This window comes from Hydractinia symbiolongicarpus, chromosome 11 (genome assembly GCF_029227915.1).
Source record: "Hydractinia symbiolongicarpus strain clone_291-10 chromosome 11, HSymV2.1, whole genome shotgun sequence".
In the NCBI taxonomy this organism is placed as follows: domain Eukaryota; kingdom Metazoa; phylum Cnidaria; class Hydrozoa; order Anthoathecata; family Hydractiniidae; genus Hydractinia; species Hydractinia symbiolongicarpus.
Genome location: NC_079885.1, coordinates 22,034,622 through 22,053,721, shown reverse-complemented (window position 1 = coordinate 22,053,721; position 19,100 = coordinate 22,034,622). Strand labels below are relative to the sequence as shown.

Genomic DNA, 19,100 nt, shown 5'->3' with positions numbered 1-19,100 from the left:
AACCAGTCCATAAAGATTGTGTGTTTATATAGTTAGTAATCGTTAGAGATGTGAAAAAAATCTTAGAATTTTAAAATTGTCCTTTTTTTCTCATGTATTATTATTTGTCAATATTGGAATGAGTTTTTAGGAATTTCTTTTCTTATGTAAACTTTTTACAAGTCTAAATTACACTTTGTATTTGCTGACAAAACATGTAACAAAAAAAGTTGACAGTTTCTTTGATAAAGTTCACTGTGAATGACGCTGTGGTGAAGTATTATTAGCTAACAGAGTTGGAAGTCATTCGAAGCAAGGTAATGTATTATTATTTTTTTTATAATTTTTATGATTGCCTATTCTTACATAGTCAAAAACATTCCAAAAATGATACGCTAATTTTGGGTAATGGTGGGCAAGATATAAATATTGGAGTAGGTGTTACAAGCAAAATTAATTAAAAATACACAATCTCAAATATTCGGCTTGATTTTAAATGTTACTCGGGGTAGGGGGTGGGGAGGACGAATGGAGGGAAGGGGGTACTTAATTTGTACTTTGAGTGAAATAAAAAATTATATATTCGTATTCTGTCGTAAATAAAAGATCAATACTTCATTTGAACAAAAAATTTGGTATAGAGAAGAAAGACTCGCGAGTTTTTGTGTTAACGTGTGCGTACTTGGACAAAATTAAAGAAAATTCTAATTTTGCATGCGCTAACAAGAAAACTCGCGGACTTCTTGCGCGGCAAATGCAGTTAAAAGGAAACGGGCATTTAGACAAGTATTTCTCAATTAAGCACCCCTGACGATTAGCAGCCCCTTTAATATGACTTTCTCAAATGCATGCCCAGTCACTGGACGTTTAATCAAGCATTTACATTAGCCATTATAGTTCGTTTTTTTGTGTGTTAAGTGTTGGTTTAATGAACAGTACTGTTAACCTTTTGTGATTACGTTATTATTTGTTTGTTTGTTTGCTTGTTTGTTTATTCGTTTCTCAATTTACATAAGTCATTTTCAGACCACGCCCGAGCTTTACAAAAATATAATCGTTTACGTCATACAAGCAATATTTATAAAACAATTAAAATTAAAGTTAACTTACTGTTTATTTTTTCAAGTCATTTTGAAGCTCAAAACACAATCTTAATGCAATACTAAAACAACCTCGCCCCAGGGTTTTGTGGCGCCTAAGTCGTTATTACGAAGTCAACAAGGTAAAATGCCCTAGAAACAGGGTTAAATATTAAAACACATAAAAAAGGGTTTGTTGTTACTGTTCAATGTTACTGTCTGATCTAAAAAAATATCTGCTTAACGATTAAAATTTCGGTTCAGATTTTGTTTTAAATGGTTAGCGTATAGAAGTTCGTATTGAAATACGTACATATTTTTGCGCAGTGTTTTGGCTTGGTTGTCACAGCAACTGAAATTTAGGGGTCATGTTGGACCAAAAAATATCTAACTTTGTTTCTGTTACTGAAGCTATTGTAAATATTATAATTTCTTCACAAAGAAATCCTATGTTACTCTTTATTACTTGCGTGCGTTCTTTGTTCTCAAAAAACTTACAAGGGCTATATCCTTGTAAAAATTAAAATGTATATTTCTTTCCATCTCGGAGGAATATAAGGAGCTGGATTCGAGCACCAGGTCTGGCCATCATTATTATTCCATAGAGCCCTACTATATTATAAGTATGTTGTGCTAAAAGCGAACTGCGAAATCTAATGTCTATTTTGCTATTTTAAAGAAATATAGAGGGACTGGATTCAAGTGTCAGGGACGGCATCAATAGGTTAATAAATGTAGCAATTATTGTATCAGGACCTACTGTATTTTGAGCATTGTACTAAATTGCACTACGAATAATTGACATTTAAAGAAACATTTCCAAAACTATCGAGGTTATGAAAGATGTGTGCAGCATGATTCTTCTTATGCTTTTACAGATCTTTTCTTTAATAATAGCCGTGTTTTGTCAGTCTGTCCGCACGAAACAGTGCGTGATATGGGTACATGAAATAGCGTGTAATTTAAAGACGGGTAACCCTGTTGATTTTTCTGCGGGTTGACGATTAAACTATAAATCCACATTTTCGGAAGGTTTTCCACAAAATATCCTATGATTGTTTAAAAGGTAAAAATAATTCTACACATCCAAAATGTAACAATTTCAGGTATTGATCAAGTCGACTCGTTTCCTTAAAACTCGGGGTAGCACTGTAAATGTTCATAGTGTTCTTGCAACACTCTCGTTGTCATGGATTTTATCCTTTTTGTACATTAAAAATGTCTGGGAACGAAGGTGGGCTTTGCCATAATATTCCCCTTTAATTTCAATGTTGTATCAACTCTCTATATGTTTTTACATGCATATTTGTTGTAGAGGTTAAAAAATATCATCCATCATGTCGGAGGAGAAGGAAGCCAAAAATGTGCTACAGGGTGCGAAAGAATTAGACGTGGATGATTTTTTGGACAAAATTGGACAGTTTGGAAAAACACAAATCATTCTTGTCTTGATGTTTTGCTTGATTATTATACCAACTACATATCAAACATTAATCATGTCTTTTGTTGCTAGCAGCCCTCCGTGGCGGTGTGTGGAGAATGCAACAAACTGCCAGCTTAATGGAACGATGAAAGCGAAGAATGATGACAGGTGTGATATGGATCGCTTGTCATGGACGTATACTAAACCAAAGTCATTCTCGATTGTAACTGATGTACGTTCTTTATTTAAATGCATATGGTGAAATGAATGATGATGGAGAATAGAAAAGCATAATATATTTCTATCCTCCGAGGTATCAGGTTGAAGAGGTAAAAAAAAACTCAGGCCTAAAAATCAAAATTACCTAGTTCTCATAAAAATAATGCATCATCCTTAGCATATTCTTTTTTCTACAGTTGTTTTTTAACACTTACAGCATTGTTAACATATACTAAGCTGTACTGACATGCTCAATTAAGAACAATTTAAGAACATTCTCAGACTTCAAATTGAAAACGTTAAGAAAATTTGAATGCTTTCCCTTAATTTAAGTGTTGTTATAAAAGAAACGTATATGTTCAACAATGTCCCACCTGTTACCTTGCTTTTTAACTTCTTGTAGTGGGATCTTGTCTGCGACAATAAGGAACTAGCTTATCTCGCAAATTCTGGCATGTTCATTGGATGGGCGTTTGGTGCTGTTGTTCTAGGTTGGATATCTGACAGGTGAAATTTTAATATCTTTTTGTTTCTCTCATCCTTGTGTTAAATAATTAAATAAAAAAATAAATAAATAAACAAATTCACCTTGAACTGCATAAAAGTGAAAGTTCAGTCTCAACTCTTTCAGTACCTCTGTTCAAGGTACGCACATCAAAGTGATCATTATTAGAAATATTTAAGAACGCTTTCGTTGTTCGTTTCAAAAATCAAAATCATTTAGATATTTTTACGTGCAGACTATCATAACCTAATTTCATGATTTTAACCAATGGGTTTGCTCAAATCGCTGCCATTTTGAGTTTGTGCGCGCATTTCTGCTTTTAGTGGATATTGCGCCGCTCGGACGTAGTACTAAGATCTTAGATATTGTATATCATAAAAAGAGACAAGAATTATTATTATGTTTACATGTTGCAGTAGAAACCGTTTTAAAATGAATTTTCTACTGGGTAGCGTTCACATAAAATTTACCCGAAATATAGGAGGGAATAATTCTGCTTCAATACAAAAAATAATTATGCTCTGATGCGAGCGGAAACGACATCGTGTGAACAAAAGTAGTAAAACAAAATGGCGACCTTAAAACATAAAACATTAAGTTTTTACTTAATGAATCAGCTGAATACATTTTGCACTAAGTCTTCCTAGTTAACCTGTATGCATTTTTTAACGTTATGATTTATCCTCAAAATGTGTGAACCTAGTGTACACATAGCCTACGTCTTGCTTATTTCTAATGCATATTACAGTTTGTGTCATAAATATTCCCATCTTAACGGCTTCCCTTTTTAATAACACCTCTTCTAGGTAAATACACAAAGAGAAGACAACGTACACAAGAAAAACCGATGATATATTTACAGTAACACTAAATGTTAAAATCAGTTATGTTATTATTTTTTTAATTTATATCCATTTTATGTTTAAAACAGATTTGGTAGAAAGATTGTGTTGTTTCCCTCATGGTTAGCGGTCATTTTAGCAGCATTTGCAAGTGGTTTCGTCAATAACTACTGGTTGTTTCTCTCTCTCCGTGTTTGGATTGGATTTTTTCAAGGTGGTATAGGATTGACCTTATTCGTCATGGCAACAGAACTTGTTGGGCCCAAGTATAGAAGTTTTGCTGGAACAACTATTTGGTTCGCTTTTACATTCGCCTTATGTGCAATGGCCTTTAAAGCTTGGCTCGTTCCAAAATGGCAGTTGCTTGAAGTTATTTCGTCAATCCCATACATTATATTTTTTGCATTTTACAAGTAAGTGGCAACGTCTTTTTGACAATCTAATGCCGGCGCTTAGAAAGCCTAAAAATTTCGCAATGAAGCATAAAACATAACCTCGTTCCCATGGAGTTCTGAATTTCTGATTAATTTAATAGTGGGAAAATATTTCTTCGTTATAACGGCTCAGGGACCAAGAAACCCTAGGGACGAGTATGCATAGAACAATACGGAAAGTTTGCCTCAAGTTTTTGTCTAAAGAAACAGGAAAAATGAAACTGGTAAGAACTGCTTTTAACTTTCCGTAACATAGTTGTTTACTCTTACACACATTTTTTTTTGTTATTTTATTTTCGGCAGTAAATGTCATCACTACGGAACGGTTTCTACATTTTTGTCCAATGGGATATGCCCTTAGAACCCATAAATAAATATTATTTTGCATTTCAGATTTATTCCGGAGTCTGTGCGCTGGTGTCGTGTCAACAACAAGCTTGATCAAGCTGTGAACATCTTACGTGATGTAGCAAAAAGAAATGGAAAACCATGGCCTAACGTGAAGCTATCACCACCTCCAAAAAGTTCCAGTGAACGGCATGCGTCCTTCATCGACTTGTTCACACCTAATAAAATGTGTATTTCCACTTTAGTGCAATGTTTTGCTTGGTAAGTGCGTGAGTGTTTGTAATGATTTATCTCTGGTAAAATTGTGATTTATCCATCACACAGAATCGTATAGGCAGAACCCTATCTTTAAAATCTTGAATAACACAAGAATCGTGGATGTTGTCTATAATATTATTTACCTATTCGTGGGCGATAAAAAACTGTATAAATTCCTGTCAACAAATTTTTAGCAAAGAACTAGTGTATATTTTTATTTCTTGAATTCACTGTATGTACTTTTCCACAACCCTTTTGGAACTTTCCAACGCTCTCCACCTAGGAAAAAATTGTTGACGGCCAATTCTATAAGCGTAAATTCTTTTAACGATGTTGTGTTTTCTGCTAGGTTCGTAAATGGTCAAGTTTATTATGGAATATCTCTTGCGTCAGACGACCTTGGTGGAAATATGTATCGCGACTTTGTTTTGACAAGCTTGGTAGAGATTCCAGGGAATATCTTAGTCATTGTTTGCACAAACAGGTGAGTCCATTGATACGCTCCATAAGTGGGAGATTAATTGACCCCGTGTATAGATGTACAGAACATTTTCAACGGAAATTTAATATACTTTCGTCTTATTGTGTCAAAACAATGTTAGTCCACGAAAACTTCACAGAAGACCGCCGGTGGTACATATTTCCTGCATCGCAATCTTGTCCATCTTTGCCCGCTTGTTAACATGAAGTAATGAAATTTACGCGGACGAGGGTAAATACTACGACTATAGGTGCATTTAAAGTGCGGTTTTCGATTCAATAACCCCCATCTGATTTCAAAAAAACGCATAAAAGATCACAGTATTATAAGCAACTATTTTGAACAGACAGACAAAATACAGTTATTAATAAATTCTTTTTTAAAGAAAAATATTTTACATGGGATGTTTTGGAAACAACATAAAGTGCTGGAAAGGTGGTACAGCCTCACCGATAAAGGTGTTATCAATTTTGTTTAAATGGCAAAAAGCCGTTGAAACAAGATTTTGTTGATGTTAACTTATAAAAAGCCGGATGAATGTTATTGACTAATTGTTGAACGCTGTAAGCGACAGAAATTGTGCTAGCTTAAGAATATTGACGACGGTGGTGGAAAAAAGTGACGAAATTTTTGCCAGCTAACGAAATTTTTTATTGACCAATTTCTCACCAGTACCACCAAAAAAAATTAGTTTATACACTTTTCCAATGTTGTTTTTTTAAGAGCACGTTAAATTTTTTTAAGGCGGAATATACTCGTGATTTCACTAGAGCACAGCTTAACGAATGTTTTTAAAAATGTTCAAATTAATACATCGTTCGGTTTTTTTATTAAAAATTGTTTAAAAAAATAAAACGCCATTATCTCATTAATTTTAAAACTTGTGTGAATAATAGAAGTCTCCGCTTCAGTTAAAATATATATATATATATATATAAAAAGAAGGATGGGCTATGGAGAGAAATTACAGATAAATTTAAAATTGCCAAACACGCAACAACAAATTTATTCGCCCAACGAAGCATGGAAACTTTTAGGGTCATGATCACCATCACATTCAACGTGGAAGTCACCAAAAATCGAAAGCTATCAACGGTATAATCTACTAGTGGTACAAAGAATGCGGTATGTTAGGCATTTATGTTGCTGAGTCAATCTTGGAAGAGAAACTATGAACATAAAGCCATCGTTAAACCAATTGCATTAGAGGGTGTTATACCTTCTGATGTTTGGCTTCACAAGTGGATCTTTAACCATGGTATTAAAAAGCAACAAATATCTTGAGAGTTTTTGAGCTTATCAGGAACAATATGGATGGAGATAATAAAAAAATGTGTGCCTTTACTGAATAGATTGCCAAGGTATTTAGAACATTTACAAGAGCGGTTGTTTCTTCAAAGCACTCCTAAGTAAAGAATTGGCTGGAAAAAAATTGAAACCGAAAGAGAGATTGTCGCTTTCTCGATTGTGCTGATGGTTAGAAATTGGGCAACATATTGTCATTTGGAAAGCAAATGCCTTAGATGTTCTCGTAAAGGAAATTCTGCTGGAGAACTGCTAGCCAAGTCTTATTTCTATTTCCATGTTCAAACCCAACATCATGGATGCAAGTTGACATCATAGAAAATATCTACGAGCGCCTGAACCGACAAAAAGTAGTCAAAGAAGAAATGTCAAATTATTTTTACAATACACCTTAATTTCTCACGTGTTACTGATGATGCAGCGTTGATTTTTGGTAGACATATGCACTGAATATAAAAAATTTAGCGACATTTTTTCATTACAAACAAGTCCCAATAAAGTTATCCATTGTCAAAGAGACCGCATGCCCCCTTACCCCATCCCAGGTGTAGTAGGGTATGTAAAATGTAGAAAAACTTCTTGCAAGAATTTCTATATTTAGCCGTATTTAATAGGTTGGAATAGCTGTATTTTGTGTGTTCAAAATAGCTACAAGTAGCTTAATTCCAAGTCCCCTGTAAAGTATATAATTTGCTTTCAAGCGGACCCGTGGATTTTTCCACGTGTTAACCACTATTATTAAAATTACTAGTCGTCAACCCGTGGAAAAATCCACAGGTTGACTTCTATTATTATGGAGAGTAAAAGAGTTGCACGACACTTTTCGTGCCAAAAGAAAGACAAAATACGGCTATTATTATATAGACTAGTTATTTGCCCGTGGAAATATCCACTTGATTGGAGAGGGAAACACCTAAAGAAAGAAACGTTAGGAATGAGTTTGCTATAATCAAAAAAATTATTAAGAAATTTACGTCCCGTCAAAAAGTCTACTTGGTCAACTAGCTATGGGAAAAATATTTAATTTTGAAAATTTTGATGAAAGTCTTGAGTTGTGAAAAACGTATTGAACGGCTTTAGGATAACTGTAGTATTATAATTGATCAAGACAAGATAATACAAATTAAGGAATAAATTGAGGCGTCACGAAAGAAAAATAAATAAATAAATAAATAAAACAAAGTGAATAAACAAGAAAAAATATTGTACTGTCTGTAAAAGGACGACTAGTTACATATTATATTATTTTCAATTTAACTACATTATCTAATCATTTCTACGATTTGTATATCTTTTTACACCCACAGTAATCATTTTCTATAATGTCAGATAACACCGTCAGTTCTTTTCATTCCAAATGAGGAAAAACTTCATCTCGGTTGCCATATCTCACCTTTTCTAAATTACATTATTCTTATATCTTTTTTTGTTTCTTATTTTTTATGATTTTATTATTTATTATTATTATTATTTCTTGATAACAAGCATCTGCTAGTGCAAAAGTGTTACTTAAAAACTTTCTAAAGTTTCTAAATATTCTTCTATCACAGCATATCAAACCTGGTATAGACGTACGGAATTAATACCAAAATATCCCGCTTTGATTAAATGAGTTTGAATAATTAAGTGCAACTCCGCCTCACCATCATGACAGACTTTCTCAAGTCTGCGTACCAGGATTCCCAAGGTGAAAGTGACCAAGCAATACCATGGGCTCCTGATGGGTAAAAATAGTAACCTCCATTCATATTAAAAAGCAGGCAAGTGTTATACCACCAGCCGCCTGCATATTCTGCAGGGCATCCGGTTCCAGGTGACTTATCATAAGTGTAAAATGGCTGATCTTTGTGGTGTAGAAAGGGAAAGCACACACCATCAAGACATTCGTCGTACGTCCATCTGTACATTAGCGCTTCATTGGCGAGTTTGAATCCTGAATGTAGGGAAAACACTGTTTCAGAATTAGAAGAAGCTTCAATGTACATCTCGTGATTATCAGCAACAACCAAATTGAAGATCTTCTCAAGACCAAGCCAGAACTCTCCTCCGCCAACTTCACCAAATCCGTTTTTGTATTCAGCCCAATTTCGATTGAAATCAACACTTCCGTCAAATCTGTTCTGTATTTTAACCCACCCTCCACCACGCGTCTCCATGTCGCAGAAAACTTTAGTTTTTTCACCGTTTACTTTGATGAAATATGTCGTGCTAATCGTGTATCCTGCACGTAACCAATCCAAACAATCTCTTTTCACAACATGTGAACATTCACAAGTACACACACTTCCGATCTTTTTAACTTTACAACCAGGGCACAACTGAACTTCGTAATAGTTACTGTTCTTCTGCACTGTTAAAAATTTGTCGTTACCGAAGTTTGTTGTATTGAATAATTCACATTTGACGGTAGATCCTTCTTGAATTTCATTAAGAGATAAGCAGTGGCAACTTTAAATGGATTTTCATTGTACCTTCTATTTCTTCCTGTTGATTTTATGATGATTTCGTCCTCCTGTCGAAAACATGGTATATGACACCAACATGTTGCTGACAATAAAACACATGCGAGGATGTAAGCTGTCATGCGAATCATACTGATTGTGATTGTTTTGATGTGAAAGTTTTTTATGACTTGGCAGAAATATGCACGTAGACTTCGTAACTTTTTTTCTTGTCGTATTACAATTGTTTATTTTGATGTTAATTTTTTTCTGACCTAATAGAAAAATAAAGTGAATGTGAGCTTTTGTTACTTATACACTTAGTTACAAATGTTAAGCATTAAATACATCTTAAATAAATCTTAAATTACTATTATTTCCGCTTATTATAAATATTTATTATTAATATCTTTATTTCAATATTTTAATATTTTATCTCAACATTTCTACAATTCAGTGTGTTCCACAAAGATTGCTCCGCTTTCCAGTCTCGTTTCAAGGAATTTTCGTAGCACGTTAAAAAACTCATGCCATTGGCGAAAAAAGTTTGGGCCAAAGTTTATTTTTTTGTTGAAAATTCTATTGACAAGAGAGGGTGTAAGAATTCAACTCATTCTCGACCCCGGAGCTTTTTGATATAAACTCGAAAGTAGCTCTGGACCCGTCCAGACAAGTGGCCTATTATTAGAGGTTTATGTTTTTCCGCCAAACATTGTATTTAGCATTTACATGTAAACAAACATGGCGGCGGGAGAGACAAAGGATCGAAATATGCTCCTTTTGATTATATCGTGACTGAACTTAAAGCAGATGTTAGGGGAATTGTTTTTTAGTAAGCCAGGTGAAACTCACAGCTTCGTCTTGAAAGTATACGATAAAAAATATAAATTGGTGTTTCTTTTTGACGTTCAACGATAGATCTTATTTTCTTTTTTATGAAATAAGACGCAGTAAAGAAATTTGTATTCAAAAATAGTGTGATTTAACCATATTGTACCAACTTTAAGAGCATAATCTTTTGCAAGGTTTAAGTACTGAGAGTCTTATTATTTTGTATATTGGTATAACTGACTAATTAACCCTGTCCCAAATAGTCAATTGCAACGTCACAGATTTAAACTTCGTACCCAAACTCCCTAAGTACTGGGAAGTCATCTAAATGACGTTTCAGGCCAAATTGGTATTTGTTTTCGACAAAATTTGGCACAGTTAACAAAAAAGTATGCTGAACATGATGGTGACATTAAAATTTTAATTTTTTTCCCACCTTAAATGTCATATTAGGCCAAAATTGGTCCAAAAATTAAAACTACTTTATTTTAGACAAAATTTGACACAGTTAACAAATAAAGTATGCTGAATATGATGGTGACATTAAAATTTTAATTTTTTGCCACCTTAAATGCCATTTTAGGCCAAAATTGGTCCAAAAATTAAAGCAACCTCATTTTCAACAAAAATTGGCAAAGTTAACAAGTGAAGTATGCTGAACATGATAGTCACATCAAAATTTTGATTTTTTGTCAACTGAATGCCGTTTAAGACCATAAAAGTTTCAATCGCAAGACTTTCAACCATGAATGATAGGCTGTAATTTTTTGTTAGCAATTTATTTCAAAATGTGAGTTTATTATGACACGCTTCGTTTTGTTTGCGTTTGTTGCAAGATATAATGTCACTTGTGTGCTTTATCTTCAGAGCTTCATGCACCAAACCACTTCGAATGTTTGGCACGATAACACAACGAATAAGCAGGTTGTCATCAAATATTTTGGTAGCGAACAGAAATTCTTAGAGCCCCCAGGGCTTCTTGTTTATGTAAAAACCAAAAATTGTGGCAGTAAAATAATTTGTTTGAAAATAAAGTTAGCAGAAAATGTTTAGCAAAATATAAAGCATATATTATATTTTTTTCAAAAAACCGGATTTAAGTCACTTTTAGAATGACTGTGCAACAATTATATAAATTGTAATGAAATAAAATTAAAGAGAACAATGAAAAAGTAAAAAAAAGAATGGCAAAATTAGAAATCTTTTGTCTTCTACAAAAATTTGTGCTCTTAAATAACACTAAAGTTATTATAAATAAAAAGACATTTTTGGGTACCGTTTTTTTTTTTTTTTTTTTTTTTTGACCCTATATATGCAAAATTATGTTGCAAAAAATTTGCAGAAATAAATTCTACAAAACAAGATGAAAATTTTTGTGTGATATAAACATTCCATTACTAAAAAATAATATAAATAAAAATAAAACATTTTTCTGTCATTATTTTTCTTTTGAAAAAATATTCAAACTGTAATTTTAGATCGCAACTTTATTTTTTTATGGCATCCTGATTACAAGAGTTTACAAAAAAAAAATTCATGCATCTTATTCCAAGAAAAAAGCAAAAATTTTTTGCACATCGGTTATTGAATCTAATTTTTCTGTGAAATGTCAAATTCAGTGAGGCTAACAAGTCTATTGTGTATCACAAACCTAATTATACGATGCAGATTAGCTCCGTATTGGCTCAGTTGGCAGATCAACCTGCTTTAAAAAAAATCATTTTTTATGCGAAAAGTCAACCCAGGACCTAACCCACTGTTCTCTGTTCTTTTAAAAAAAGAAAATCAAAGGTGCAAACAAACCAGCAAAATAAACGTAAAATTGTTAATGAGTATCTGGTTTAGCTACCAAATGGTTTGCTAATTCAAAGGGCTTCTCGTTTTTGTCTTTGCTTCAACCAAAGTCCTTTAATACAGAAAATATTCATATTTTTTGAAAAAATAAATCTGATAAGAAATTTAAAACGTAACATGGTTGTTTCTTTTTTGTTTTAGCTTGCATTATGCATGTTTTTGTTTTTTTCAACCTGACACTGGCTTGTCAAAGTGATTTTACATGAATCGAGTCAACCCACCAATTCAACTTATCCTGTTGTTAGGAGAGTTGACGTTAGGAGAGTTGACCTGCTTTATATAATGTCAAAAAAATTTTTAATAGTAGTCTACTTTATGCCAGCTGGTTAACTTAAAGGGTCATCCATCTTATACAATCAAGCTCTAGACTGGTTAAACAAAACAGTTTTCAAAGAAATAACTAGCTATGTCTATATAATAGCTAGAGATAGATAGATGGCATCTCTTTCGGAGTATTGCAGTAGTAGAAGCCACTCTGATTAAACTTATGATTAAAAATATAACCTCGTGATGGAAAACGGCAATATACTGGATAAGTAGTTAGCTAACTAGTGTGCTAAATTTGTACGTATAGTGAGACTTTTACTTATAGCTAACTATATAGTTATAGCTAAAACTAGCACCTAAGCGACAAAACAGAAAATGACTACGCAATTAAGTTTCAGATTTACATGTAGCTTACACATTAAAAAGTTTTTTAAAAACTTTAATAAGTGCTTTGGACTTAGAATCATCAAATTAAATTTCTTTTCAAGTTGTGCTTAATCGCGAAACCAGCTAGGTCTCCACAAACGATAAGTCAAATTAAAAACGGCTAGTTTGCAAGCACAACATCAAGTAATCGAGTCACAAAAATGTGCCTCGTATGGTGGCATATTTTCATCACGTGACCAGACCAGTCCAGAACTACTTTCGAGGTTTTAATCTCAAAGAGCTCTATGGACGAGAATGAGTTTAACTCTGTCAATGCCAATGTCCAAATTTTTCAGAAAAATTATGTTGAGTTTAAGTATTCTCTTCTCTTTGCGCAAAATAAGTTTTTGGGCTCTTAACTTTGTATGTTTAAATAATGTGTTTTTCCACGTAAAATAAAATGCAGACACATGACCCCGTAATATTCTTATCACAAGCAAGCCGGGCTATGAATGTATGTTTTCTTCTGCATTTAGGCTCGGCCGGAAACCAGCTGTAATTGGTAGTATGGTTGTGGGCGGTCTTGCATGCATTGGTGTAGCCTTCATAGATCCAACAACTTCAGGTAGTTGAACAATTCTTATATTTTTCGATAAATTTTGTTGTCAGCATTTCTTGTCTTTTGTAAATAACTATGACGTTACTCTATGAGTATGGCCAAGTATGTAATGCAGTTTTCATCATGAACATCACTGGCTGTTAAAACTATTTTGCAGTTTCACTATCTATGCTATAACCTAGTTTCCAGATTCTCTTTTCGCTTTTTGATATTAGGACTGTCTTAATATCAAAATGCGAAAAAGTCCTAGAGACGAGGTTGGTTTGTGCAAAAATGTAGTATTGTGTCGTTATTTAGTGTTGACCTGGTCACGTGTCAGTCTGGGCATGCTGGGTAAATTATGCATCACATTGTCTTTCAATTCATTGTACATTTGGTCTGTAGAATTGTACCCCACAACAGTAAGGTAAGCATTTTTAAAACGTAAAAATCTGTAGATGTTTACACTTTTTTAACCATCCAAGCGTGATTTTTGGTTAAAATTCTGTTCAACTGATTTGTTTTGAGCTTAGAAAAATTTTACCCAGCCCCCCTTAGCCCTTACACGACTGTTTATAGCGTAAATAGGGCAAAAACAGTCACACAATGGAACCGCCATAATTTCAGAAAACTGGATTGTTATTAGCCAGGAAACCCAGCATAATTTTTTTCACCACCAGGAAATCTGAAATGCTAAAGATGGGAGAAATTACGCTGGTTCTCAAACGACTTATCTGTGGTCAGAATACTGACTACGATTTTAGATTGTTTAATTTTATTGTTTTTGCTCATGTGGCCAATATCAGAAAATCCTTTGTTTTAAGTGCGAACGGCCCCACTCACCTGAAGAAATTTAATTAATTTTTGAATTATTTAAGAGGGTAAGACGTGTCCACGCGAACTTTATGCTGATTGGACGATTGTATTTTGGGGTTTGCAATAAGTTGGATTTATATTTTAGGCATTTGCTCTGGCATTTGTTTGAGTCTAAGCTTTTTTTTGTGAAAAACTGAATTTGATATCCTCGAAAAAAGCTTAGGCTAGGTTTTTATGAAAAGTGCTCATGTTTTTAAAAAAGATAATAAATGCTACTTAACTGTACCCAGCATGAACCAGGTTATTTCCTCAACAACAAAAAAAGCAACTCAATTTTCCGAAAGTGAATTATTTATTGAATAAGTGTTTTTGAAACGATTGAATAAGTGTTTTTGAAACGATTGAATCTTTAAAGCTCGGCTTGCACTAGGTTTAGTGACTCAAAGTATGTTTAACTGGTTGTTTTTAACTTAAAATCGCAGTGTGTACATTTGATAAGCTTAAAATTTGCTGTATAAAACCAAAGTCAAATTTGCGCATCAAAACATTTTGTTCTTTGTGTAACTTCATAAGTTAAAGCGTAATTTTAAACTTACGTAAAATTATACATGTTAAACTCAATTAAATCCCTAGTGCGAACCAGGCTTAAGGACGGAGAGCACCGTGTACGCAAGAATAATCATTTTTAAAATATGTGATAGGATGCTAATGAAATTTTGCTTTCAAAAATATTTTTCATACGTTTCTTTCAACTGTGGTGATTCATACTGTGATTTTAAACAGTTTCAAAGAGTCGCAAAAGTATTTCACAAACAAATTATTTTTATTTGAATTTTCTTGTCGAATTTTCTCGACTCGCCCGTCCAATTCGAAGCTGTTCATTTCATGTATTTTTGCTAAACCTTTAGAAGGTTGACCTTAAGGGGTGTTCACATGTACCCAATTAGCTGGGCTGGCTTAGTTTGTTAGGTTAAAATTAGCGCTAAAGATCTCGACTTTCCTTAAAAATCCTTATAAAAATCAACATTTCATATGGGTCGATATTAAAAATGATTCTTACCCCTAAGAGGAACTTAGGGATAAGAATCAAAAGGTAAATAAATTATCTTATTTCGTAAATATTTTTATTTGTTAAATGCCTCAATTCCGAGCTGAAAGGTACAATCAAACCCTTCACATAGCCAAGCTTCCTAAGAATAGCCTCGTTTTCAAAATAATTATTTTCTTCAAATCTAAATAAAATCCAATCAGAATATTACATTGCTCTAAAAACTTCATTTTTGTCATGATAATTTAATATTCTATCTCAATATCCTTATTTGAAGAGCGCAGAACCATTACAAAATTTTGGATGACATCATTATTATTATAATTTACGTAATTCGGGAAAGGTGTATCCTCTTTCCTGTATGGTAGCTCCACCTATTTCGAATCCAAGGCTTCACCCAAACAAACTGTTTCTTTTTTTTCTTTTTTTTTTCTCTGCAATGTTATGGCACGCCTTCAAACATATAGTTGACACTAAAACATGTTGATGACTGTTAAAATTTAAAAACGCTTTTCTTTACTTTGTGTATACACGAGTCATCCTCGTCCCCAGGGTTTGTTGCCATTTTCAAAGCCGCTAGCGCTTACTTGACGGTTAAACAAGTTTTTTCGCCGCCGGCCTTGATGCTAAAAAGGCAAAAGGGCCAGGGGACGAGGTTGTACACGAGTTGACATATGTCAAAGACCAACTGAAAGAAATGTTAAAAAGTATTTCTGAAATAAGAAATTTCACCTGGTAACGGCGCCTTTAGAAATTACTACTGATGAAATTGTACTGTGCTATACTGTACAGCAGCTCAGGTTGCTTGCCGTTTGTTGTATCCCCATCTTCTCTGTTATGCTGTGCATGATATTACCAAAATAAATGTTGTGAAAATATCTATTCTAGGTCTCAGGGTATGGGTTTGCTCTCCGTTGTCAGCCGTATTGGAGCGGCAACTGCACCATGGATCGCACAGTGGCTCGGTCACATCAATAAGATGTTACCATTTGGTGTGATGGGTACATTAACTCTGATAAGCGCTGGATTATGCTGGAAATTAAAAGAGACACGTGGTCTGGCTACCGCTGAAACTTTGGAAGATACAAGTGAGTCTTTTCATGTTAACCCTATTTTGCCACCTCTTTTTCAAAAAGATTCTTTTTTTACCAAATTATGATTAACTTCTAAAACTTGAGTCGCATTTGGTAGCCAAGCAGAGGATTGAGATGGTTCGTATTTGGTACCGTTGGGTAGCTCGATTCATTTAGTTTTTTCAAAAAAGTAATTTAAGGTTATGTCAGAAGACGTGTTTCTAGTCACCAATTTTCATAATTCTGTGACAAGCCATACTTGCTCCAGAGTTATTTTAGATTAAAACCTCGAGTTTATCTCAGAGAGCTCTTGGGTCGAGAATGGTGACAAGCTTTTTAGAAATGTGTTAGAACTTTCTTTGTTCACTTAACATTGTCATCTGATACGAACGGATAGCCTGTTGCAGCAAAATCGTATGTAATTTTGTCCAATAAAAATACACCGTCCTCTAAACAGCTAAAACGCTTTTTTTAGATAAACCAACCGATAGTGGCGTGGAAGAACGCGAGTTGGACGATCCATTGGCGAGTAACAGCTCATATGCGCTAAATAATCACATGGAAATCGACAGCACAAAACTTTGACTCGTAAAACAGTCGAGGGAAACGAATCAACGAACAAACTTATGTAATATAAAGATGTAAACAAACTTCAAACCAGTTACCAGGCCTTTTTAGGCCTGAATTCTGAGTTATTGCGGGAAAAGATGTGGATGCGAGGTCAAATAAGCGTCGCGGAATCGACCAACATATTTTTCAAAGACAAACTTAGAATTAAAGCAAAATATATAAAGATGAAGCAAGGGTTCTTAATACTTACTCGAATCATCCTTATTGTATAGAGTGCATCCCCACACACCACCTCCCTCGAATGAGCTTCCAACTTCTAATAAAAAACATTCAATGCTCCCTCGACTGAGTGCTTGGACTAAACACCTCCTCTCGAATGAGCACCTCTCTTAAAAAAACTTCTCTTTTAAATGAGCGCCTCCCACGTATAAGCACCTTTCTCGAAATAACACCTCCCTCAAAAGAGCACCTGCCGTGAATGAATGCCTTTCTCAAATGAGCACCCTCAAATGAGCGCTTCTCTCAAATGAGTACCTCTCTCAAATAAGGGCATCCCTCGAATGAACACCTCTCTCGAATGAGCGCCTCCAACGAATTAGCATCTTCCTCAAATGAGTGCCTTCCTCGAGCGAGCACTTCTTTATTTTTAAACCATGCCGTTTATTCGATAAAGTAGTGAAGTATTTTACCGAAAACCTCCTAAATCAAATCAGTGCCACAGTGCTCTTTCAAGTGGGTCAAGTACTTATTTTTCAACCAATAAAATACTAATATCGCATCATCCGTGGCATAAAACCCAACTAACGCCTGTTATCTATGTCAACTCATTCTCTATCCAATCTGGCAAATACTGTTGAACAACGTTTGTAATAGGTAACAAATTGAAAACATATACATTCATGTTGAATGACTGTTACCAGTATTACCCAACCTTAATCGTCCCCAGGGCAGGAGAAAGTCCTAGGGACGAGGTTTCTGCATTAGTGAGACTAGTTTTTTAGTAGTGGCTTTTTTGTATATACAAAATGTATACAAAAAATGTAGTCATTTAAGTGTTTAACAATATGGCAGGGGCAAGCATAAGACATTATCTGTTTGTCTTATTATCAATCCCCTTGAGCGAGCAAAATTTAATTACAATCTTTGGTTTATATTAACTAAACCGGTATTAAGAAAAGAAAGTTGAAGACATTTTGAATTAGCAAAGATTTTTGATGTTTTGATTTAGAAGAAGTATTTTTAAAGTATTGTTCACATAATTATACGGTTCCACATATGAGGTGCGCGAAAATGTGCGGGAAATTTTGAATATGAGAATTTAGGTGTTGGTGATTTAAAACCATATTTTAAAATTCTGGTCTCATACCTATGATTTGCAGTTGAGAATTGGTCCGAGAAGATTCCAGGTGTAAGATTTAGTTTAAATTTATGTTAAGCTTATACACCTTCAACATTTTAATTTTTGACTGGTGTACCTATCAGCATTGAGAATTATTCTTACAGCATGTTTCTGTTAAGTATATATTTATTTACATTTATTTCTACTTGTCGATGTCCATACTATATTTCCATATGTGATGTAACTATGTATAAATGATTTTAGACATTTCATTCAAGTATGGTTTAGCTTTATACAAAATATTTTTTAAAATTTTATTTTCAGCTTCATGAATATGATTTTTCCAGGTAGATTTTCGTCAAGTATTATAACAGAGAACTTTATAGAGCTTTCACGGTTAATTAAGATTTTGTTAAAGAAACGTTTAGGAAGTTTGCAAACATAATAAAATTTAAAAGGGTTGAGGTTTTATAAATATGGTTCATGTAGGTCAAAAGAGTAACGGCCTTAAATTTAATCCCTATGGCACTCTACAACTAATCATTTTAAGTTTTGAAAGAGATTGTTTAAGAAAAGCACATTGTTTTCGATTTGTTAATTAATAACTAAAATCATTTCATTGTTATTCTGTCTAGACCGTAATGTTGTAACTAAGGTAAAAAATTTGTGATTAACTGTATCAAAAGGTTTCGATAGGTCCACAAGTACTTCAAGCGTAAGAAGATTTTTATCGGGTGTGGTAGAAACTTCCATTGTAAGTTAAAATATTGTGTCATTAGTTGATTGATTTTTTTGAAAAATCAAACTGTTTATCAAACAGAATTTCGTTAGAAGAAACTTGTTCATACAGTGTATTTTACATTATTTTCTAATTCGCTGCGCTCAAACGAAAATAAACTTACTTATTTTCTTATTTTTGCGACAGAAAAGACTCAGAAAACTTCGACTTGTAGTAGTAGTTAAAGTTTCCGAAATCGTGGCTAAGCCGGATGCAAAAAAACCCATTCTATAGGGGAACATATCC

General features: G+C 33.8%; 1 protein-coding gene across 1 annotated transcript; it reads left to right on the top strand.

The window, feature by feature from the left end:
- The first annotated feature begins 111 nt into the window (after positions 1–111).
- On the top strand, positions 112–16,982 carry LOC130613909 (organic cation transporter protein-like). The gene is made up of 10 exons (XM_057435268.1): positions 112–296; positions 2,374–2,713; positions 3,104–3,207; positions 4,137–4,460; positions 4,875–5,090; positions 5,437–5,571; positions 13,169–13,257; positions 13,549–13,657; positions 15,983–16,182; positions 16,643–16,982. The coding sequence occupies exons 2-10, from the start codon at positions 2,396–2,398 to the stop codon at positions 16,750–16,752; spliced, it is 1,605 nt and encodes a 534-aa protein (XP_057291251.1). The 5' UTR covers positions 112–296; positions 2,374–2,395; the 3' UTR covers positions 16,753–16,982.
- The last annotated feature ends 2,118 nt before the right edge of the window (positions 16,983–19,100 follow it).